Source organism: Bufo gargarizans, chromosome 10 (genome assembly GCF_014858855.1).
Source record: "Bufo gargarizans isolate SCDJY-AF-19 chromosome 10, ASM1485885v1, whole genome shotgun sequence".
Classification (NCBI taxonomy): domain Eukaryota; kingdom Metazoa; phylum Chordata; class Amphibia; order Anura; family Bufonidae; genus Bufo; species Bufo gargarizans.
In genome coordinates this window covers 85,771,488-85,797,618 of record NC_058089.1, presented here as the reverse complement: position 1 = coordinate 85,797,618, position 26,131 = coordinate 85,771,488, and the positions used below count along the sequence as shown (strand labels likewise).

At 44.8% G+C, this 26,131-nt stretch overlaps 1 protein-coding gene across 1 annotated transcript in view; it reads left to right on the top strand.

The window, feature by feature from the left end:
* The window catches only part of LOC122920076 (low-density lipoprotein receptor-related protein 5-like), an 833,413-nt gene that overhangs the window by 370,858 nt on the left and 436,424 nt on the right, over nucleotides 1–26,131 (top strand). Inside the window, 1 exon segment of the mRNA XM_044269285.1 lies at nucleotides 3,501–3,685. Coding sequence (XP_044125220.1) covers nucleotides 3,501–3,685 — 185 coding nt within the window.

The window sequence follows — 26,131 nt, the reverse complement described above, 5'->3', positions numbered from 1 at the left end:
TGAGCTTCAAGAGGTAGTTACCTGAAATGGTCTTCCAACAGTCTTGCAGGAGTTCCCAGAGATGCTTAGCACTTTTTGGCCCTTTTGCCTTCACTCCAGCTCACCCCAAACCTTCTCGATTGGGTTCAGGTCTGGTGACTGTGGAGGCCAGGTCATCTGGCGCAGCACCCCATCACTCTCCTTCATGGTCAAATTGCCCTTACACAGCCTGGAGGTGTGTTTGGGGTCATTTTCCTGTTCAAAAATAAATGATGGTCCAACTAAACGCAAACCGTATGGAATAGGATGCCGCTGCAAGATGCTGTGGGAGCCATGCTGGTTCAGTATGCCTTCAATTTTGAATAAATCCCCAACAGTGTCACAAGCAAAGCACCCCCACACCATCACACCTCCTCCTCCATGCTTCACGGTGAGAACCAGGCATGTAGAGTCCATCCGTTCACCTTTTCTGCATCGCACAAAGACACAGTGGTTGGAACCAAAGATCTCAAATTTGGAATCATCAGACCAAAGCACAGATTTCCACTGGTCTAATGTCCATTCCTTGTGTTCTTTAGCCCAAACAAGTCTCTTCTGCTTGTTGCCTGTCCTTAGCAGTGGTTTCCTAGCAGATATTCTACCATGAAGGCCTGATTCACACAGTCTCCTCTTAACAGTTGTTCTAGAGATGTGTCTGCTGCTAGAACTCTGTGTGGCATTGACCTGGTCTCCAATCTGAGCTGCTATTAACCTGCAATTTCTGAGGCTGGTGACTCAGATGAACTTATCCTCCGCAGCAGAGGTGACTCTTGGTCTTCCTTTCCTGGGGCGGTCCGCATGTGAACAAGTTTCTTTGTAGCGCTTGATGATGGTTTTTGTGACTGCACTTGGGGACACTTTCAAAGTTTTCCCAATTTTTCAGACTGACTGACCTTCATTTCTTAAAGTAATGATGGGCACTCGTTTTTCTTTACTTAGCTGCTTTTTTCTTGCCATAATACAAATTCTAACAGTTTATTCAGTAGTACTATCAGCTGTGTATCCACCGGACTTCTCCACAATGCAACTGATGGTCCCAACCCCATTTATAAGGCAAGAAATCCCACTTATTAAACCTGACAGGGCACACCTGTGAAGTGAAAACCATTTCAGGTGACTACCTCTTGAAGCTCATCAAGAGAATGCCAAGAGTGTGCAAAGAAGTAATCAAAGCAAAAGGTGGCTACTTTGAAGAACCTAGAATATGACATATTTTCAGTTGTTTCACACTTTTTTGTTATGTATATAATCCCACATGTGTTAATTCATAGTTTCGATGCCTTCAGTGTGAATCTACAATTTTCATAGTCATGAAAATAAAGAAAACTCTTTGAATGAGAAGTGTGTCCAAAACAATCCCAACAAACAAGTGTGTCCAAAACAATCCCAACAAACAAGTGTGTCCAAAACAAGAGAAGTTAAATAGGGTAAATGTGAACAAGGCTCCGGGTCCAGATGGATTACACCAAAGATTGCTTAAAGAGCTCAATTCAGTCATTGCTGTGCCCCTGTTTATAATGTTTAAAGATTCTGTAGGTACAGGCGATTGGCTCAAGGCAAGCATGGTGCCCATATTAAAAAAAAGGATCATGGTCCCCCACAGGTAATTATAGACCAGTTAGTTTAACTTATTATGTGGGAAAAATGTTTGAAGGACTCTTAAGGGACTATATACAGGAGTATGTGACTATAAATTATATTATAAGTGATAGCCAGCATGGGTTTATCAAGGAGGAGAAGTTGTCAGACTAACCTGATTTGTTTTTATGAGGAGGTAATTAGCTTGGACAGAGGGGCGTCTGTGGATGTAGTGTTTCTGGATTTTGTAAAGGCTTTTGATACTGTCCCTCATAGACACTTAATAGGTAAAGTAAGGTCTATAGGCTTGGAAAGTATCGTTTGTAATTGGATTGAAAACTGGCTGAAGGACCGTGTCCACAGAGTTGTGGTCAATGATTCCTATTTAGAATGGTCCCAGGTTATAAGTGGTGTACCCCAAGGTTCAGTGCTGGGTCCTTTATTATTTAATTTATTTATTAATGATATTGAGGAGGTGATTAATAGCACCATATCTATTTTTGCAGATGAGAAAAAGCTGTGTAGAATGGAACAGTCTATGGAAGATGTCCATAAACTACAAGCTGACTTGAACACTGAGTGATTAGGCATCAACTTGGCAAATATGGTTCAATGTGGACAAATGTAAAGTTATGCATCTTGGTAGTAATAATCTCTGTGCTTCATATGTCCTAGGTGATGTAGCACTGGAAGAGTCACTTCTAGAGAAAGATTTGGGTGTCCTTGTGGATGGTAGATTAGGTTACAGCATACATTGTCAATCAGCTGCTTCTAAGGCCACCAGGATATTGTCATGCTTTAAATGAGCTATGGATATGCGGGGCAGGGATGTAATATTACCACTTTACAAAGCGTTGGTGCGGCCTCATCTGAAATATGCCGTTTAGTTCTGGGCACCAGTTCATAGGACGCACTGCAGCTGGAAAAAGTACAGAGGAGAGCGACTAAAATGATAAGGGGAATGGTAGGGTCTTAGTTATGATGAAAGATTAATATAATTGAATTTATTTAGTCTTGAGAAGAGACGTCTAATGTGGGACATGATTAACCTATACAAATATATAAATGTGCCATACAAAAAATACAGTGAAAATGTCAAATGCGCTCAAAAGACTTTGCTGTAAGAACTGTGAAGCTGTGGAATACACTTCCTCGGGACGTGGTCACAGCAGGAACAGTAGACAGTTTCAAAAAGGGTTTATACAAATTCTTATAAGTAAAAAACATTAATGCTTATGAAAACGTGTAAAAATCAGAGTCTTAATTCCTTTTGGGATTTGCATGCCACCTATCCCTTGGTTGAACTTGATGGACGTATTAACTATGTAATTATGTAACCAGGCACCCTCCCCTCTTCAAACCAGGGGTGCCTGGTTTAATGCTTGGGTTCTACCATTGACTGCCATTATACTCAGGTGCTCAGTAGAGCACCCGAGCATACCGATGTGTTTGGCCAGAGCACCCGAGCACTTTGGTGCTAGATCAACACTAATTGCCTTTTGTTTGGATTTCAATAATATTTTTCAGCATCACTATTATTTTTATTGTTAACTAGTGAAGCAGGAGAAGGGAAGAGGACTTGTAATCTTGTGCTTTTACAGTGGTTACTGTCCTTAGGAGGTGGGGAGACCCTCCAGTTAATGTCATTGTAGAGGGCTTTTGGACAACCCAGTGACCAGTGAGAGTAATTTTATTAGAACGGTCTAGGGACAGCCAGCTTATTTCAAGTAAGGTGAGAGATGTTTTGCTGGACACTGCTGCTAATAGTATGTATTGTATTTAGTTTATAATCACCTTTGTTATGGGCCTATAGCTTATGATTTGATGGTGTGAAGCTTAGCACATGTCACTAGTAACAGCCGTTTAATCAACTTTAATTGAATTTCTCAACTTTATCATTACAGTTACATGTACTGGACAGAATGGGGAGGAAGACCCAGGATAGTTTGTGCCTACATGGATGGGACCAATATAATCACTTTGGTTGACAAATTGGGCCGTGCTAATGATCTAACCATTGACTACGCTGACCAAAGACTCTATTGGACAGACCTGGATACTAACATGATCCAATCATCCAACATGCTAGGTAAGTGGAGAAGGGCTTGGCTTCTCATTTCCCAGTTATATTTGTTTAAGAACTGGAACAGTGTGTAATTGTAGGGTTTGGTTTTTGGGATATGCCACCATTATTGCAGACCTGCATGGGTTATAGATCATTTAATGAAGAATTGCTTCTGCATTTTGTAGATTGTGCTTCATTGCGTATTTATTTTTATTCATGGATTTTTAAATACATCATAAAAACAGTAATCATTTCCATAATATATTACATATGTTTTCCCCCACATCCCACCCCGAAACCCAATTAACCCCATACAGAGAGACAGGATGGGGGGGGGGACAAAACACTAAAAAAAACAACTTGTATAACATTAAACATTGATTCCATGTTTCTATAGAACAATCATTTATACCCCTATTATCCTTAATTTTCCTTTCCATTTTTATCATTTCATTAACAGATTTCTTCCATTCACATACTAAGGTCTGATCTTTTTGGATTCATTTTTTTTAGGAAAAGCAATCTTGCCTGGAACAGTAGCTGACATAGTGTTTGTTTGACCATCTTCCGTAATCTCAAGTGAACTGTGCCCCCCCAATATCCATATCACAAGATCCCCATATATCTGTACTCCCAAAACTTTTTCAATAATAACTGCTATTTCAGCCCAATACCTAAACAATTTGGGACATCTCCAAACTAAATGCACTAAACCCACCTGTTCTTCACTGCATCTCGGGCATTCATCTGTCGCTCTTAAATCGTTAATTTCTAACGATAATTTGTTTTCCCTTAGTCCTAACAGCAGCACAGATGGGGTTAACTGCCCCTGTGGACTGGTAGGACCGGCAGAATTTTTTATGAGCCCAAGAACCAATAAGCGATCTTCAGCTCCCAGAAAGGGAGGAGATCGCCCCCCAGCCCACCGTGTCTTTAACAAGCATCATGTACCTAGGGTGGGATATTTGTGTGACTAAGGGAAAACAAATTATCGTTAGAAATTAACGATTTCCTTACGTCCTACCAGCAGCACAGATGGGGAGATGGCAAGAAGAATCCCCTAGGGAGGGTCCTCATGCTTGGCAGAACTAAGAACTGTCTGCCCAAAGGCCGAAAACTCTGCCACCCTAGCATCTATCCTAAAGTGGGAGAAGAAAGTTGACTCAGAGCTCCAGGAAGCCGCCTTACAGCTCAACTCTAAGGGGAGAAGTCTTCTCTCCGCAACAGAGGTGGAGACAGCCCTAGTAGAATGGGCCCTCACAAACTCCGGAGGATCTAGAGATTGGGAGACAAAAGACTCCCTGATGGCTTCCTTGATCCAGCGACCAATGGTAGCTTTAGACGCTTTACGGCCTTTAGACTTACCGGCAAACAGGATGAGGAGATTCTCATCTATACTGAACTCTCTGGATCTATCCACATAGACCTGGAGGCACCTCAAAATATCCAGCGGATGTCTGGCTGGAGTATCAGAGGAGGAGGCTGAAAACAAAACTGGTAAAGAGATTACCTGGTTAATATTATGGAAGGTTGGAACCTTAGGTCTGAAGTAAGGTAAAAACTTCAGGAGTACTCTGTCCTGCAAGAAAATGATGTAAGGGTGGATTGCAGAAAAAGCTTGTAGTTCAGAAATCCTCTTGGCTGAAGCTACAGCCAGAAGAAAAAACAGTTTTAAGGTCAAAAATCTTAATTCTACCTCCTCCAATGGCTCAAAGGGGGAGATGCTAACCCCCTGAGCACTACTGAAAGATCCCACTGGGGAATAGGTCTCAGTATAGTAGGCTTTAGTCTTTCAGCTCCCTTCAGGAAGCGTTTGATGAGTGGGTCCCGAGAATGTGGCCTGTTAAGACAGGCCGAGATGGCACAAATCTGTACTCTCAAGGTAGCTGGAGAAAGACCTTTATCTAATCCGTCTTGAAGGAATTGCAATATCGCAGGAAGGGGTGGATCTGCAGACGCCACCTGTTTGGAGTCACACCATGACAAGAAGATTCTCATGATCCTGGAGTAGGCCTTCTTCGTAGACTCTGCTCTGGAATGTGACAAAGTTCTCAGGACCGACTCGGAAAGCCCTTCTATGTTGGGAAGGGACTGATCAACCTCCAGGCTGTCAGGTTGAACCTGTGCAGATCTGGGCAGAGGTGAGTGTCCCACGACACCAGGGTCTGCTCCGGGGGGAGTCTCCAGTATTGTCCCCGACTCATCTGAATGAGCTGGGTAAACCAGGATCTCCTGGGCCAGAACGGTATGATGGCTATTACCGAGGCCTGATCCTGACGGATTTTCGTGACTACCCTCGGTATCATGGAAAACAGAGGGAAGATGTAAGCCAGCCTGAACCTCCACGGTATCGTCAGAGCATCTATCGCCAGGGGGTTGTCTTCCCTGTACAGGGAACAGAACCTCAGCACCTTGGTGTTGAACCTGGTCGCCATGAGATCCACCTCTGGCATACCCCATCTGTGAACTAACTGCCTGAAGATCTCCGGATGCAGAGACCACTCCATAGTCGGTAATCCTCGACTTAAGAGGTCAGCTATCATATTGAGGGAGCCTCGAATATTAGTGGCAGATAGATGGGAAAGGTTCGTCTCTGCCCACCGAAGAATTACCCCGATCTCTGACAGAAGGGGCAATGATCTTGTGCCTCCCTGCTTGTTTATGTAGAGAACCGCAGTCATATTGTCTGACTGGACTTTCACTGCTTTGCCCCGGATCTGAGGGGCAAAGTGAAAGAGGGCTAGTCGGATAGCTCGCATCCCGCGAAGATTGGAAGAGAGACGCCACTCCAGAGGAGACCAAGATCCCTGTACTGGGGATCCGTCCAGGTGAGCGCCCCAGCCTACAAGGGACGTGTCTGTAGTCAATATGAGCAAAACTGGTTGGGTCATAGACTTCCCTGCTGGTAGCTGGAACCACCATCTGAGGGAATTCCGGGTTTGACCGGACAGGGAGCACAGAATCTAGCCCCGCAGGGCTGCCGTTTCATAAGTGTAAGACCTCAGACTGAAGGGGAAGGAGGTGCCATAGCGCCCAAGGGACTGCGTCCGCAGCCGCTGACATGAGCCCCAGCATCTTCATGAGAGTTTGGATGGTGACTCGACGAGGGACGTAAAGGACCCTTGCCAAGTCCTGAATCCGCGCTCTCCTTTCTAGAGTCAATTGGAGGGACATCTCCACAGAGTCGACCACGAATCCTAAATAATGGATTGAAGTCGATGGGCTCACATTCGACTTCTGCCAGTTGATAATCCAGCCCAGGCGGAGGAGAAAGGAGATTGCGATCTGAAGATGGTGGGTAAGGATCGGAACTGAAGAGGCTATGAAAAGCCAATCGTCCAGATAAGGAATAATAGTCAGTCCTTGAAGTCTCAAAGCTACCACCACCTTGGTGAAGATGAGAGGGGCAGAAGAGATTCCGAAGGGAAGAGCGGCGAACTGAAAATGCCTACGAACCCCTGAGATCTGGACCGCGATCTTGAGGAACTTCCGGGAGGCGGAATGGATCGGGATGTGGAGGTAAGCATCCCTGAAGTCCAGAGTAGCCATGACGTCCCCAGGGTTGAGGATGTGGCTGACTGACCTTATGGTTTCCATCCGAAACCTGGTTTTCCTTACAAATCGATTGAGGAATCTCAAGTCGATGATCATCCGGAGATCTCCCGTCTTCTTGGGAACCAGGAAAATTGGAGAATAAATCCCTAGGCCTCTCTCCCCTGCCGGCACCTCCTCCAGAGCTCCCTTGGAGATGTAGTCCTGAATGTAGGACTCTAGGATCTTTTGTGTGGCAGACCCGAAGTTTCGCGTGGCGATAAATCTCTCTGGGGGGGGGGGGGGGGGGAGATGAGATCTACCCGGTAACCGGCAGAAACTATACCCTGAACCCAGGGGTCTGCAATCTGCTGGGCCCAAATGTGTCTGAAGTGGGAGATATGGCCGCCCACGGGAATCTGGGGGAGGGGTACGGGAAAATCTAGAGCAGTGTTTCCCAACCAGTGTGCCTCCAGCTGTTGCAAAACTACAACTCCCAGCATGCCTGGACAGCCTTTGGCTGTGCGGGCATGCTGGGAGTTGTAGTTTTGCAACAGCTGGAGGCACACTGGTTGGGAAACACTGATCTAGAGGAGATACGGCAGGGGCAACAGGGCTTAGCCAAGAGCCTCGGAGAGGCCCATAGTCAGGAGGGTTTCGCCACCTTGGTGGGTTTGCGGGGGCGTCTCGAGGATCTACGAGACGGCCCCCCCCCCAATCTCTGCGCCTAGCCTGCTGCCCTGAACGGCCTCCGCCTCTTTGATCCTGTCTGGGGCGTCCCCAAAAGGGGTGCTGGGGGAGACTCTTCCCCTTCTTGTCGGAGAGTCCCTCCATAATTTTATCCAATTTGGACCCGAACAGCCTATCCGGCTCAAAGGGGAGCCCACATAAATTAAATTTGGATGCGTTGTCCGCATTCCACGGCTTCAGCCATAGTGGTCTACGGGCAGCTGAGACCAGAGCCATCGTGTTGGCTGCCAGTTTTAACTGCATTTGGGTGGAATCACACAAAAAATCCATAGCCAGATTGACTGACTTGAAGGCGGTCAAGATGTCATCTCTGGAAACACTCTGATCCACTCTGTCTGGATTTGATTCAGCCTGGAGCGTAAGAAGGAGGCTACTTCAGTGGCCACAATAGATGCCGATGCGGAGGCAGCGGCCGCCGCGTAACCCCTTCTAAGGGTGCACTCTGCCCTCCGATCTAGAGGGTCCTGCAGACTAGACCCATCGTCTGCAGGAACCAGAGTGCACCTGGGCAACTTGGCTATCGCCATGTCCACCTTGGGAACGGAACCCCACGATTCCACCAAGGGTTTAGCCATCGGGTACATAAGCTTGAAATTCCTGGTGAGGACTGGACCTTTTTCAGGCTTTCTCCACTCTGTGCGCATCACAGAGAGAAGGGTCTCATCCGCCCTAAAGGCACGCTGTGTCCGTCCGGCGGGATCGGAGGACTCCCCCATGTCAACATCATGGTCCCCCGACCTGATGGACTTCAGCAACTTCTGTGTTTTCTCTGAGGAAAAAAAACAAGAAGTTAGTTCTTTTTCCTCAGAAGATGACCCCACGGAACAGGGAGTGGGTCTCTCGACTGGTGCAGCCACTTCCAAACAAGTCTGGGAGGATCCTGGTAGCCTCTCATTAAGAAGACGCACAACTCCCTTTATGTCCACCTGTCCAAAGGACAGAAAAAAACTCTGTGGGCTGGGGGGCGATCTCCTCCCTTTCTGGGAGCTGAAGATCGCTTATTGGTTCTTATTGTTACATATTGTTTAATCTTATAAATTTGAGTGAAATTCAGATTATTTCATATTGGAGTGCATTTTAAATAACCCTTAATACCCATTATATTTTTAACTTCTCTCCAAGTGTAATCCATAAAATGTAATATTTGATTATCAGTGCTCATGTTCCCCAATAACCTGACTCTAAAATCTCCATTAAACTACTTTGCTTAGTCGTAATCCCCATTTTCATTAAATACCCTCTCAACATTGGACTTAATTCATTCTCTTTAATATATCCAAATTGTGACACCAAAAAATATAAAAAAGACTATTTGGAAGAAATCACTCCCTTTCTTAACGGGTAACTGAAGTATTTTTTTCATCTAGATACTCCCCCTTTCCAGATAAATTCCCTCATTAATTTATCTAATGTCCCCCCAAAAAATGTAGCCAATACAATCAGGGCATTCTGCAATGTAAACAAAACCTTAGGGAGAAAAAAATATCTTTATCAAATTAACTCGACCCATCATCAATATTGGCAATCTCTTCCAAATATGGATCCTCTTTCTCAATTTCCTTAAGATAAATATTTATCCCTAAATATTTTAAACTATTTCCTTTATCTACTATGTGAACATCAAAACTCTTATTCAAATCTCCTTCCCCTAATAACATTAGATGTTATTTTTCCCAATTTATTTTCAATCCTGAAAAATATCCAAACTTACAGTATCTATTATATTCATTATTTTACTTAAATCCACCTCAGTGTTACCCAAATACATCAAAATATCATCAGCATATAACATTATTATTTCTTTAGTACCCCCATATTGGAATTCCTCAAACTCATAATTTTCGCAAATTATAATAGCTAATGGTTCTATTGCAATTGCAAAGAGCAACGGGGATAGGGGACATCTCTGTCTAGTGACCCTCGAAAGGGCAAAAGGCAGGGACGTAACCCCATCCACCGATACTCTAGCTCTAGGGTGCAAGTATATTAATTTGATCCAATTTATAAAGCGATCTTCAAAACCAAAACATCTAATAACCGCCCATTAATAATCCCATTCTATGCAATCAAATGCTTTAGTTGTGTCCAAAGAACAATATACCTTTTTTTTACTATCTTTTTGTTTATTTCCATCTATATTAGTAAACAACCTCCTAATATTAGAATTGATCAGTCTCCCAGGGATAAAACCTGTTTGTTCATCATTTATTAAAGTTTTAATTGTTTTTGATAATCTATCCACAAAAACCTTCGCAAATATTTTGATATCAGTATTCAACATAGATATATGTCTATATGATTCTGTTTTTAATAGATCCTTACCTTCTTTAGGAATTAAAACAATAATGGCTTCATCCATAGACTTCGGTAACTCTTCTATCATCATAGGTTTTCCCTTAACCCCTTAGGGACGCATGACGTACCGGTACGGCATGTTTCCCGAGTCCTTAAGGACCCATGACGTACTGGTACGTCATGAGTTTAAAATAAGATTGCGGCGCCCCGGGGGTTAATTCGAACGGGATGCCGGCTGAAATCATTCATGTGACCCTCCCGTCCCCCCGCCCCCCGTATCGGCGATTGCAGCAAACCGCAGGTCAATTCAGACCTGCGGTTTGCTGCGCTTTTAGCCGATTCTGATGCCCGCGGTCTCTGACCGCGGGTATCAAACTTTAAAGTGCCTGAAATAAAAGTTTTATTAACCCCCCCCCCTGCACCCCTGAATGATATTATGTGGGTGGGTGGTGCAGGGGGAGTGTCGCAGGCGGTGCGGGAGGCGGGCGGTGCGGCAGGCGGGATCGTGATTCCCTGCCCGCCTCCCCTTGAATAATCGTTGGCGTATAGTGGGTATACCAGGGTGTCAGCACATTGCTGACACCCTGGTATAAACGGCTGACATCGGTTCAGACAAAGTGTAAGTAAAATACAGTACAGTACCCTATATGGTGTACTGTACTGTATTATAAAGACATCAGACCCACTGGATCTTCAAGAACCAAGTGGGTCTGGGTAAAAAAATATGTAAAAAAATGTGAAAAAAGTTAAGATAAAAAAACAACATTTATCACTGAATAAAAATAAAACAAATAAAATACACTACACATATTAGGTATTGTCGCGTCAGTAACGACCTGATCTATAAAACGATCATGTTACTTTCCCCGCACGGTGAACGCCATAAAAATACAAAAATTAAAACTATGAGAAAATTAAAATTTTGCCCACCTTACTTCCCAAAAAAGGTAATAAAAGTGATCAAAAAAGTCGCATGTATGCCAAAATAGTACCAATCAAACCGTCATCTCATCCCGCAAAAATCATACCCTACCCAAGATAATCGCCCAAAAACTGAAAAAACTATGGCTCTTAGACTATGGAAACACTAAAACATGATTTTTTTTTTTGTTTCAAAAATGAAATCATTGTGTAAAACTTAAATAAATTGAAAAAGTATACGTATTAGGTATCGACGCATCCGTATCGACCGGCTCTATAAAAATATCACATAACCTAACCCCTCAGGTGACCACGTAAAAAAAATAAAAATAAAAACTGTAAAAAAAGCAATTTTTTGTCATCTTCCGTCACAAAAAGTGTAATAGCAAGCGATCAAAAAGTCATATGCACCCCAAAATAGTGCAAATCAAATCGTCATCTCATCCCGCAAAAAATGAGACCCTACTTAAGATAATCGCCCAAAAACTGAAAAACCGATGGCTCTTAGACTATGGAGACACTAAAGCTTTTTTTGTTTTAAAAATGAAATCATTGTGTAAAACTTACATAAATCAAAAAATATTGTATACATATTTGGTATCGCCACGTCCGTGACAACCTGCTCTTTAAAATTACCACATGATCTAACCTGTCAGATGAATGTTGTAAATAACAAAAAAAACGTGCCAAAACAGCTATTTCTTGTTACCTTGCAGCACAAAAAGTGAAATATAGAGCAACCAAAAATCATATGTACCCTAAACTGGTACCAAAAAAACTGCCACCCTATCCCGTAGTTTCTAAAATGGGGTCACTTTTTTGGAGTTTCTACTCTAGAGGTGCATCAGGGGGCTTCAAATGGGACATGGTGTCAAAAAAACCAGTCCAGCAAAATCTGCTGGCATCTAGAGGCACCATGGGCATTTGCTTAATAGATCAATTAGCCACTGCTATACAATTAGCTATTGATAATGTAAGTTTATGAGAATATGAGCTCTATCTATCTGTCTATTCACCTCAGATTTTGTTACACAACCCATTCAAATACCGACATAATTCCTCTTTTTCAAAGTATATTTTTTATTTATATAAATCCTGATAATAAGTACAAAACACCTCGCTCATCTGTTCTGGGGTTTTTACAATATGTCCCTTATTTCTTATTACCCCTATCCAAGATTTTCTCTGTTGATTTGTAACTATATTAGCTAGAGTCTTGCCCACTTCACCCTCCGAGAAATGCTTGACCTCCTGGAAGAACAATGTTTTTTGAGATTTTTTGATGTATATATCTTTAACCTTCTTTTGTTCCTGCTCCCATTTTCTCAACCGTTCCACTGAGAGGTCAACCACACTCTTGCTTCCTCTAATTTTTGTTCTGCCGTCTTGATTTTTTTCTCTTATTTTTTATTTATTTTTTTATTCACCTTTTTAAATAAAATTCCTCTTAGGAAGGCTTTTGCCATATCCGAAACCACATGCTTATTAGTTGAATATTTGTTGACCTAAAAAAAAAAAAAAACCTTTTAATTCTTTTTTAAATTTCTTCCTTGTCTTTTATCTGGGTTAACCAATGTGGATTGAACTTAAACAATGAAAAACCCTGTCTAGTCATAAGCTCCACCTCCATAACAACAGTGCAGTGATCTGAAAGAGCCATAGGGACATAGTTAATTTTTATTTTGTTTGTTTTTTCCAGTAATTTTCTATTTCCCCAAATCATATCAATCCTTGACCAAGTTTGATATGTTTTTGAATAGCAAGAGTAAGTTCTTTCCTCCAGGTGCAATATGCGCCAAATGTCCACCCAATCAAACTCCGTTATTAAATTAGCCAGGTCATTATTACTGAATACAGTTTTACTGTTAGATAATCTATCTTTACTTGGCTCCATAGTCGCATTATAATCTCCTCCTGTGATCAACATGCAATTTTGCCAATCTAACATAAACTTCTGTAAATCATAGAACACATCAGGTTTTTATGGGGGTGGAATATAAATATTTCCGATCACCATCTGTACATCATCTATATTACACAGTAAGGAGAGATATCTCCCGCTATCATCCGCCTTGCATGCTAGGGTTGTATCGATACCAAAATATTAATTCTGTTTTCATACCATAAAAAAGTATTGCGATACTCGATACCATTCAATACCACGCAAAAAAAATTAAACACCAAAAAAAGCCGTGTGCATGCCACATTTTATGGAACGTCCGTCCCATAATAGAACAGTCCGATCCTATTTTTGGGGGGGACAAGGTGCCTAAAAAAAATTGCAAATCGCGCAGTTTTTATTTATTTTATTTCTGTTACGGCGCTCACTGCATAGGCCATTTATTTTTATTTTAATAGTTTGTACTTTTCAGACGTGGCGATGTGTAATATGTTTACCGTATTTTTCACCCTATAAGACACACCGGCCCATAAGACGCACCTAGATTTTGAGGAGGAAAATAAGAAAAAAAATATTTTTAACCAAAAAGGTGTGCTTTTGGTGGGTTTTGAACTAATGGTGGTCTGTGCATGACACTACTATGGGGGATCTGTGGGTGGCACTGTTATGGGGGGATCTGTGGGTGGCACTGTTATGGGGGGGTCTGTGGGTGGCACTGTTATGGGGGGATCTGTGGGTGGCATGGATATGGGGGGATCTGTGGATGGCACTGTTATGGGGGGGAGATCTATGGATGGCACTGTTATGGGGGGAGATCTATGGATGGCACTGTTATGGGGGGGAGATCTATTGATGGCACTGTTATGGGGGGAGATCTATGGATGGCACTGTTATGGGGGGGAGATCTATGGATGGCACTGTTATGTGGGGTGATTTGTGGATGGCACTGTTATGGGGGGTGGATCTGTGGATGGCACTGCTATATATGTGTCACCCACATATCCCCTACCCCATAATAGTGGCATCCACAGATTACCCCCCCCCATGACAGTGCCATCCACAGATCACCACCCCATAACAGTGTCATCCACAGATCTACCCCCCCCATAACCGTGCCATCCACATAGCCCCCACCCCATAATAGTGCCATCCCTATATGCCCTAATATACCCCTTGGAGGTGCCGGTGGCATGAAAATGTGGCGGGGTCGGTGCGGTCACTGTACTCCGGCCCCACCGCTCACTCACTGCTCTATTGCCTATAAATTTTATAATAGCTTTCATTAAAGTTCCGATCCCCAGCCCAATCTGTACTACTTACTAAATGTCCTGTAGCAGGCAGAGCAGGGCGGCCGGCCGGCCGAAACTCACTGATGTCACGTGACGTCAAGTAGGCGGCACAGGCACGTGACGTCAGTGAGTTACGGCTGGCGGCCCTCCCTACTCTGCCTGCTACAGGACATTTAGTAAGTAGTTTAGATGGCGCTGGGGATCGGAACTTCAATGAAAGCTATTATTATAAAAGGTTTAGGCATTAAGGAAGTGAGTGAGCGGTGGGGCCGGAGTACAGTGACCGCACCGGCCCTGCCGCATTTGCATGACACCACCCCCTCCTCCCTCACCCGTCCAGCTGATACATTGCAGTCTGCAAAGCTGCAGCATCGCAGAATACAATGTAAAATGGCAGCATTCGCCCCATAAGACACAGGGGTATTTTCCCCCCACTTTTGGGCGGAAAAGTGCATCTTAAAGGGTGAAAAATACAGTGTTTATTCATATATTTTATATGTAAAACTGGTAAAGGGGGTGATTTATACTTAATATTTTGATGGGTTTTTTTTTGTTTGTTTTTTCTTACTCTCCCCCCCCCCCCCCACATTTTATTTAATAACTATTTCCCCCCTTAGGGGCCAGAACCTGGGATCTTTTAATCCCTTGTCCTATTCACCCTGATAGAGCTCTGTCAGAGTGATTAGGACTTCACACTCTCCCTGCTTGCCCTGTGCATAGTGCACACAGCAGCAGGGAACTGACTATGGCAGCCAGGGCTTCAGTAGCATCCTGGCTGCCATGGTAACCGATCGGAGCCCCAGGTTTACACTGCTATGTCCTCCGGTATCTTCGGGGACTTGGATATACTTGTCGGAGACTTTAGAGACTTAGTTATACTGGGCAGAGACTGCCCTTGTTCTCCTGGGCATCTCCTTCTCCCAGGCTGTAGCACTGGCCAATCGCAGCGCAGAGCTCACAGCCTTGGAGTTTTTTTTCTCCCAGGCTGTGAGCTCTGCTCTGCGATTGGCCAGCTCTACAGCCTGGGAGAAGTAGACGCCCAGGAGAACAAGGGCAGTCTCCGTCCAGTATAACCATTTCCCCGAAGATACCAGAGCACATGGGGGAGAAAGGAGTGGCGCCCAGGGATAATAGTAAGTGCAGTGAGATCCCTGGGTGCCGCTGTACATATCATGATACTTACTTCAGAATTCTGTGCCAGATGAAAGGTCCCCTTTAACCCCTTCCCGACCTATGACGTGTATACTTGTCATGGAGCACTGCTACTTAGAGCTCCATGACGAGTATACACGTCTTGGTATAAAACTGTCACCATGTCTGCAGTCATGGTGACAGCGCTGAGACCCCGGCTGTTTCACACAGCCAGGCACCTTGGGTCAATGCCGAGGGGGTCCTGTGACCCCCCCCCCCGTATCGGCAATCGCTGCAAACCGCAGGTCAATTCAGACCTGCGATTTGCAGCGCTTTCTGCAGTTTCTGATCCGCGGGGATCAGAAATAGGGATGAGCGAACTCGAACTGTATAGTTCGGGTTCGTACCGAATTTTGGGGTGTCCGTGACACAGACCCGAACCCGGACATTTTCGTAAAAGTTCGGGTTCGGTGTTCGTCGCTTTCTTGGCGCTTTTTGAAAGGCTGCAAAGCAGCCAATCAACAAGCGTCATACTACTTGCCCCAAGAGGCCGTCACAGCCATGCCTACTATTGGCATGGCTGTGATTGGCCAGAGCACCATGTGACCCAGCCTCTATTTAAGCTGGAGTCACATAGCGCCGCCCGTCACTCTGCTCTGATTAGCGTAGGGAGAGGTTGCGGCTGCGACAGTAGGGTGAGATTAGGCAGATTAACTCCTCCAAAGGACTTGATTATTGATCGATCTGCAGCTGTGGGTCATTGAGCTGCTGATACTCAATTGCTCACTGTTTTTAGGCTGCCCAGACCGTTTGTCAGTCACTTTTTTCTGGGGTGATCGGCGGCCATTTTGTGTCTTGTGGTGCGCCAGCACAAGCTGCGACCAAGTGCATTTAACCATCAATAGTGTGGTTATTTTTTATAGACTGAACGCAGCCGTCCAGCCCTGATGCAGTCTGAATGGAGGCGGATCCGCTCAGACTGCATCAGTCTGGCGGCGTTCAGCCTCCGCTCCGCTTGCCTCCGCACGGACAGGCGGACAGCTGAACGCTGCTTGCAGCGTTCGGGTGTCCGCCTGGCCGTGCGGAGGCGTGCGGATCCGTACGGATCCGTCCAGACTTTCAATGTAAGTCAATGGGGACGGATCCGTTTGAAGATGCCACAATGTGGCTCAATCTTCAAGCGGATCCGTCCCCCATTGACTTTACATTGAAAGTCTGGACGGATCCGTACTAGGCTATTTTCACACTTAGCTGTTCTATGCTAAAAATAATGCAGACGGATCCGTTCTGAACGGAGCCTCCGTCTGCATTATTATGAGCGGATCCGTTCAGGACGGATCCGCCCGAACGCTAGTGTGAAAGTAGCCTCAGTCGCACTACAGAACAGCACCACTTCACCACCAATGACTGGGCCTCCATGCGAGACCTGTGTGCCCTGTTGCGCTGTTTCGAGTACTCCACCAACATGGCCAGTGGCGATGACACCGTTATCAGCGTTACAATACCACTTCTATGTCTCCTTGAGAAAACACTTAGGGTGATGATGGAAGAGGAGGTGGCCCAGGAGGTGGAGGAGGAGGAGGAAGAGGGGTCATTTTTAGCACTTTCAGGCCAGTCTCTTCGAAGTGACTCAGAGGGAGGTTTTTGGCAACAGCAGAGGCCAGGTACAAATGTGGCCAGACAGGGCCCACTACTGGAGGACGAGGAGGAGGTGGAGGAGGATGAGGATGAAGCATGGTCACAGCGGGGTGGCACCCAACGCAGCTCGGGTCCATCACTGGTGTGTGGCTGGGGGGAAAGGCAGGACAATGACGATACGCCTCCCACAGAGGACAGCTTGTCCTTACCCCTGGGCAGCCTGGCACACATGAGCGACTACATGCTGCAGTGCCTGCGCAACGACAGCAGAGTTGCCCACATTTTAACCTGTGCGGACTACTGGGTTGCCACCCTGCTGGATCCACGCTACAAAGACAATGTGCCCACCTTACTTCCTGCACTGGAGTGTGATAGGAAGATGCGCGAGTACAAGCGCACGTTGGTAGACGCGCTACTGAGAGCATTCCCAAATGTCACAGGGGAACAAGTGGAAGCCCAAGGCCAAGGCTGAAGAGGAGCAAGAGGTCGCCAAGGCAGCTGTGTCACGGCCAGCTCCTCTGAGGGCAGGGTTAGCATGGCAGAGATGTGGAAAACTTTTGTCAACACGCCACAGCTAACTGCACCACCACCTGATACGCAACGTGTTAGCAGGAGGCAACATTTCACTAACATGGTGGAACAGTACGTGTGCACACCCCTCCACGTACTGACTGATGGTTCGGCCCCATTCAACTTCTGGGTCTCTAAATTGTCCACGTGGCCAGAGCTAGCCTTTTATGCCTTGGAGGTGCTGGCCTGCCCGGCGGCCAGCGTTTTGTCTGAACGTGTATTCAGCACGGCAGGGGGCGTTATTACAGACAAACGCAGCCGCCTGTCTACAGCCAATGTGGACAAGCTGACGTTCATAAAAATGAACCAGGCATGGATCCCACAGGACCTGTCCGTCCCTTGTCCAGATTAAACATTAACTACCTCCCCTTAACCATATATTATTGGACTCCAGGGCACTTCCTCATTCAATCCTATTTTTATTTTCATTTTACCATTATATTGCGAGGCTACCCAAAGTTGAATGAACCTCTCCTCTGTCTGGGTGGCGGGGCCTAAATATATGCCAATGGACTGTTCCAATGTTGGGTGACGTGAAGCCTGATTCTCTGCTATGACATGCAGACTATTTCTCTGCTGACATGAAGACTGATTCTCTGTTACGGTACCTCTCTCCTCTGCCTGTGTGCTGGGCCTAAATATATGCCAATGGACTGTTGCACTGGTGGCTGACGTGAAGCCTGATTCTCTGCTATGATATGAAGACTGATTCTCTGCTGACATGAAGCCAGATTGTCTGTTACGGGACCTCTCTCCTCTGCCTGGGTGCTGGGCCTAAATATATGCCAATGGACTGTTGCAGTGGTGGCTGACTTGAAGCCTCATTCTCTGCTATGACATGCAGACTAATTCTCTGCTGACATGAAGCCAGATTCTCTGTTACGGGACCTCTCTCCTCTGCCTGGGTGCTGGGCCTAAATATATGCCAATGGACTGTTGCACTGGTGGTTGACGTGAAGCCTGATTCTCTGCTATGATATGAAGACTGATTCTCTGCTGACATGAAGCCAGATTGTCTGTTACGGGACCTCTCTCCTCTGCCTGTGTGCTGGGCCTAAATATATGCCAATGGACTGTTGCAGTGGTGGCTGACGTGAAGCCTCATTCTCTGCTATGACATGCAGACTAATTCTCTGCTGACATGAAGCCAGATTGTCTGTTACGGGACCTCTCTCCTCTGCCTGTGTGCTGGGCCTAAATATATGCCAATGGACTGTTGCACTGGTGGCTGACGTGAAGCCTGATTCTCTGCTATGATATGAAGACTGATTCTCTGCTGACATGAAGCCAGATTGTCTGTTACGGGACCTCTCTCCTCTGCCTGGGTGCTGGGCCTAAATATATGCCAATGGACTGTTGCAGTGGTGGCTGACGTGAAGCCTCATTCTCTGCTATGACATGCAGTCCAATTCTCTGCTGACATGAAGCCAGATCCTTTGTTACGGGACCTCTCTCCTCTGCCTGTGTGCTGGGCCTAAATATATGCCAATGGACTGTTGCACTGGTTGCTGACGTGAAGCCTGATTCTCTGCTATGATATGAAGACTGATTCTCTGCTGACATGAAGCCAGATTCTCTGTTACGGGACCTCTCTCCTCTGCCTGGGTGCCGGGGCCTAAATATCTGAGAATGGACTGTTCCAGTGGTGTGTGACGGGAAGCCAGATTCTCTGCTATGGGACCTCTCTCCAATAGATTTTGGTTAATTTTTATTTATTTAATTTTTATTTTAATTCATTTCCCTATCCACATTTGTTTGCGGGGGATTTACCTACATGTTGCTGCCTTTTGCAGCCCTCTAGCCCTTTCCTGGGCTGTTTTACAGCCGTTTTAGTGCCGAAAAGTTCGGGTCCCCATTGACTTCAATGGGGTTCGGGTTCGGGACGAAGTTCGGATCGGGTTCGGATACCGAACCCGAACATTTCCGGGAAGTTCGGCCGAACTTCTCGAACCCGAACATCCAGGTGTTCGCTCAACTCTAATCAGAAACTTTAAAATGTCAAAAATAAAGATTTTTCACCCCCCCCCCCTGCACCCCTGAATGATTTTATGCCTGCGGGGGTTGCAGGCGGTGCGGGAGGTGCGGCAGGTGGGATCGCGATCCTCCGCCCGCCTCCTCTTGAATATTCATTGGCGTCCAGTGGGTATACCAGAGTGTCAGCACATTGCTGACACTCTGGTATAAACGGCTGACATCTGTGCTGTGATGTCAGCCGTTTAACTCTTTCCATACCGCGGTCCGTAAGGACCACTCTATGGAAGAGGTTAACAGTCAAGGAGCTCCCTCCTTCTCCCATCGGGGGGGCTTCTGTGCCCTTGCAGCCACCCGACAGGATAGGGTCTGCTCTGTTCTGGCAGACCGGGAAGGTTCCCATGGCAACAGGAAGCCTTCTCAGGCATCCTGCTGTCCATGGTGCTGAACAGATCTGTGCTAAAGGCAGAAATCTGTTCAGACAAAGTGTAAGTAAAATACAGTACAGTACACTATATAGTGTACTGTACTGTATTATACAGATATCAGACCCACTGGATCTTCAAGAACCAAGTGGGTTTTGGTAAAAAAAAATGTAAAAAAAAAGATAAAAAAACACATTTATCTCTGAATAAAAATAAAAAAATAAAATACACTACACATATTAGATATCGCTGCGTCCATAACGACCTGATGTATAAAACTGTCATGTTACTTTCACCGCATATTGAACGTCATAAAAAAAAAAACTATGAGGAAATTGAAATTTTTCCCACCTTACTTCCCAAAAAACTTGATAAAAGTGATCAAAAAAGTCGCATGTACGTCAAAATAGTACCAATCAAATCGTCACCTCATCACGCAAAAAATGAGCCCAATGGCCCAAAAAAATTAAAACTATGGGTCTCAGACTATGGAGACACTATAACATGATTTTTTTTTTTGTTTCGAAAATGATATTATTGTGTAAAATTTAAAAAAATAAAAGAAAGTATACATATTGGGTATCGCCACGTCCATAACGACCTGCTCTAAGAAAATACCTTACGTCACTAAAAGTGCAACACCAAGCAATCAAAAAAGCGTATGCCCCCCACAATGGTGCCAATTTAACCGTCATTTCATCCCACTATCATGTAAGCTTCACAAAGTGACTTCAGACCTAAACTGATCGTTAGAAAGTTGTTTTTTTGAAAATTTCTGAGAAATTTCAAGATTTACTTCTAAATTTCTAAGCCTTGTAACGTCCCCCAAAAATAAAATGTCATTCCCAAAATGATCCTAACACGAAGAAGACATATGGGAAATGTAGAGTAATAACTATGTTTGTAGGTATTAATATGTATTATAGAAGTAGAGAAATTTAAACTTGGAAATTTGCAGAGTTTTCCAAATTTTTTGCAAATTTAATATTTTTTTATAAATAAAAATGAATATTTTTACTCCATTTTACCAGTGTCATGAAGTACAATATGTGTTAGGATCTGGACTTGAACCTGGGACCTCTGCTGTGTCTGGCGGTGTCTCTACTTGCTGAGCCACCTGAAGTGCTGGACAGTTCCTTAGACTATTCCTTGAATGATCTTGTCTTGAATCTTGTTTGCCTTGAACCTTGAACCCCTTGCTCCTCCCATGAACTTCCTGATTTAAGCCATGTCTCTGCACTTCCTGGTTGCCAGATTATTGTGCCTTTACCAGCCAATATCTTGCTCTTGTCTATACTGCTGCCGACCGCATCTCTGCTACCATCCGTTACTGACATTTGGCTTGCTCCTCGACTACGCTCCTGCTTAATCCCAACCTGCACTATTTGTTACCGACTTTGGCTTGTTATTCAACCACGCTTCTGCTTGATCCCTGTCTGCTTTATCTGCTACTGGACCTCGGCTTGCTCACCTCCTGCTGGGGCTATCCTGAGGACCGCGACCTGGTACTAACACGCAGCAAAGTCCATCTCCACCATCAGGAGCTCTGGCGAATACCGGTTAGTACTTAGACCCCGCACCTCAGGTGAACCCGTGTCATCAGCCAGGGTGACCAGTGTGAATATCTGCTCCGCTGCTATAGCTACTGGCCTCCGAGCCTGACTCCAGACCGTGACAGAATAATCTGGCCCAAAACATGGAGGCCGCTGTAGCAGCTGCTGTGGCTCCTCTCAGGGTACAAATCTCTGAGTTGCAGGCATTTGGTGTTAACTACCAGGAAAAGTTTGCTGATTTACAAATTGAAGTGAAAGGGCTACAAGAGGGCATCCTTGATCTGCATAGACAATTGTGGGACTTTCGTTCCCATGATACTGCTGCTGTAGATACTAACGCACGAATGCCCCTACCACTCAAGTTTAATGGAGACCGTCACCATTACAGAGGTTTCCTTAATCAGTGTCGTATATACTTTCAGATGCAACCAGCTGCATTTACTTCTGACAGGAAAAGGGTGCTGTTTATTATTAATCTCCTGACTGAGGAAGCCTTAGCCTGGGCCTCCCCTTATGTGGAGAAAGATGATGTCATCCTGGATAATTTCAATAATTTTGTGGCTGCTATGAATCAAGTTTTTGATGATCCTAACCGCTGCGCTACTGCTGAGGCAAAATTACACAAATTAAGGCAGGGTAGACGCTCTGTTGCAGAGTACACCACAGAATTCAGACGTTGGATCTTAGATACCAATTGGAATCCAGCAGCACAAAAGAGTCAGTTCCGTCAAGGACTCTCTGAACAAGTAAAAGATGAGCTAGCCAGATTAGAAAGTCCTGAAGACCTTGAGGCTTTTATTAAATTATGTATTCGAATTGATCAGAGGCTTACTGAAAGGAGAAAAGAGAGACTGGGAATCCTAGGCAGTAATGGTGACATGCGTTTTTCTACTAGCCAGTTTACTCCTAAGGGTCCAAGAGTTCTTCCAGATTCTGACAGTCCTGAACCTATGCAGGTGGATGCTATTAAAAGATCTATTACTACTCAGGAGAATTAAAGACGACGTTCAGAGAACTTATGTCTTTATTGTGGAAACGCTGGACACTACGCAATTAATTGTCCCAATAAATTTAGAAGAACAATTGCGGCAACTGATGTTGTATCTGAACAAATAAACTCAATTTCTCAGTCTGTCTCTCCTTTGATTCAGGAAGCAAATAAAGTCAATTCTTTATCAACTCATTTTATCATCCCTATAAAGCTTATCGTCGAGGATGGTGAAATACCTTGTTCTGCTATGCTGGACTCAGGGGCCGGGGGAAACTTCATGGACATTGAATTTGCCCAAAATCATAACATTCAAATAAGAAATAAACTCACCCCTGTTGATATGGAAACTGTGGATGGCTCACCCTTATCTTCAGGACCTGTTACCCATGAGACTGTTTCACTTAAACTCCTAATTGAGACTGACCATCAGGAGACTATCAGTTTTCAGCTGATCACATCACCCAAGTTCCCTATCATCCTGGGCATTCCTTGGTTCTCTATCTATAATCCCTCCATCAACTGGGAAACACGTTCTTTAAGTTTTACCTCTGACCATTGCAAAAAACATTGCAGGGAATCTTATCAAATAAGCCCTCCACCAACCCTGGATTCACAAGCAGTTATGGTAACTACCCAGTCATATGACAAGCTACCTCCACAATATCTTGAGTTTCGTGACGTTTGTGATAAAAAGAACGCCGATCAGACGCCTCCTCATCGCTCGTATGATTGCCCCATTGAATTGCTTCCAGGGGCAGAAATACCCTTTAATTGCCTTTTTTCTTTATCAGAACCTGAGCTGAAGGTGCTCCGGGAGTGGCTTAATGAGAATCTGGAGAAGGGTTTTATCAGACACTCAACCTCTCCTGCTGGGGCAGCCTTGTTCTTCGTGGAGAAAAAGGACTCAACCCTGCGTCCGTGTATCGACTACAGAGATTTAAACAGGATCACAATTAAAAATCGCTATCCACTTCCACTGATTCCAGAAATGCTCGAGAGACTCCGCTCCGCCAAGCTCTTTACCAAATTAGATTTACGGGGGGCATACAACCTTGTCCGGATTCGTCCTGGAGATGAATGGAAAACTGCTTTCAGAACCAGATATGGACATTTTGAGTCTTTGGTCATGCCCTTTGGACTGTGCAATGCTCCCGCAACTTTTCAACATTTTATTAATGATGTTTTCCGAGATTTGCTGGATCAGTTTGTAATAGCCTATTTGGATGATATTCTAATTTTTTCTGATAATTTGGAAGAACACCACAAGCATGTCTGTATTGTCCTCAAGAGACTAAGGCAGAATCAACTTTACATAAAACTAGAAGGGGTAAGCATGGATCCCGATAAGATCAAAGCAGTGGTGGATTGGCCTGTCCCTACGAATGTTAAGGAGATACAACGATTTGTTGGATTTGCCAACTTTTACAGGAGATTTATAAGGAATTTCTCCAAGGTAATAGCTCCAATTACACAGATGACAAAGAAAGGAATACCCTTTTTGTGGTCATCTGAGTCACAAGCTGCCTTTAGTAAACTAAAGACTCTCTTCACTACTGCACCAATACTGGTACATCCAGATCCTGAACTACCTTTCATCGTAGAAGTTGATGCTTCAGATTCTGCTGTGGGAGCTATTCTTTCTCAGCGAATTGGAGAAAAAATGCAGCTTCATCCTTGTGCTTATTTCTCTCGACTGATGTCTCTAGCCGAGAAGAATTATGACATTGGAAACAAGGAGCTGCTGGCAATTAAGCAAGCATTTTCTGAGTGGAGGCACCTGCTGGAAGGGGCTAAGCACCCTGTAACCGTTCTCACGGATCACAAAAATTTAGAATTTATTCATTCTGCCAAGAGGTTGTCATCTAGACAAGCACGTTGGACCCTTTTCTTCTCGAGGTTCAATTTCGTTAACTCGTACCGCCCTGGGTCAAGGAATGGTAAGGCTGATGCCCTGTCACAGATGTTGTCTGGGCCTCTCCAGGAAAGCAACTCTGAATGTACGATCCTGCCTCAAAAGAACTTTCTAGGGGCCATGAGTTCTAAGACCTTTCTTAATCTTCTCAAGAAGGGGTATGAGAATGACCCACTTCTTAATCATCCTCCTAAAGACTTTAACCTCAAGTACAGCAACGGTTTTTGGACTCAAGCGCATTGCCTCTATGTACCTGAATCAGTTCGAGTAGAAGCCCTCAGGTTGGTTCACGACTCTAAACTTGCTGGTCATTCTGCTTGATCCCTGTCTGCTTTATCTGCTACTGGACCTCGGCTTGCTCACCTCCTGCTGGGGCTATCCTGAGGACCGCGACCTGGTACTAACACGCAGCAAAGTCCATCTCCACCATCAGGAGCTCTGGCGAATACCGGTTAGTACTTAGACCCCGCACCTCAGGTGAACCCGTGTCATCAGCCAGGGTGACCAGTGTGAATATCTGCTCCGCTGCTATAGCTACTGGCCTCCGAGCCTGACTCCAGACCGTGACAATATGTGACGAAAAAACAGTCTCATAATGGCCTGGATAAGTCAAAGCGTTTTAAAGTTATCACCACATAAAGTGACAGTGGTCAGAATTGCAAAAAATGGACTGGTCCTGAAGGTGAAAATGAGCCCGGTCCTTAAGGGGATAAACATCTACTTTCATTGGTGGTGCAGTGCACCCGCCCCTCTCTCCTCATTGGTGGCAGCGGCACAGGGGGGATGCAGAGACTGCTTCCTTCTCCCCTTTGCTGCTGAGGAGAACACAGAGCGCGCCGAGAGCAGCGTGCTCATTGTTCTCTGATACTAGACTTCACAATAGGGAAGCCTAGTATTGGAAAAAGGCAAAAACCTGGTATCGAGGTCGATACCAGGCAAAAGTATTGATTGGATATCGAAAATTTGATACTCAAAACAACCCTATTGCATGCTACATGTTCAAAATTAAGTTTGTGTACCAAAATGGATACTCCTCTACAATATGATGTGTATATATAGAGTGATATCCACCCACTATCCATCTCTTCTCCACCCACCTCAAGGAGTCCCTATCCAAATGTGTTTGTTGCAGGCAGATGACAGCTGGCATGTATCCCGTTCATCCAAAAAATGGTGAACCTTTTAAATCTTTCTCTTAACCCCCTTACTTTAAGTGATACTACTATCATTATTCAAGACAAAAAGACACCTATCCCTCCTCTCTCTCAGGAAATAGCAAACTACCGTATACTTCAGACCAGCTAATCTCAACCTCTTTTTTATATCCATTGTGGTGATGTGTACAGTATAAGTGCTGGGAGGCGTGTATATCCAACCCAGATACCTAAGCTGGGTGAGATAAGTGAAATCCAGAAAGCTATTATATTTTAACAATGCCTACAGGTTAGATAAGATTATACAACAGTGAGTGGGGCCGGTGCAATGGGCATACCTTAAGGCAAATCAGACTGTCCCTGAGAATGAAGAGACCATTCTTCCTGCATGTCCTAAATAACGGAGACAAGTAATAAGCCATGGTCTCTTCATTCTCAG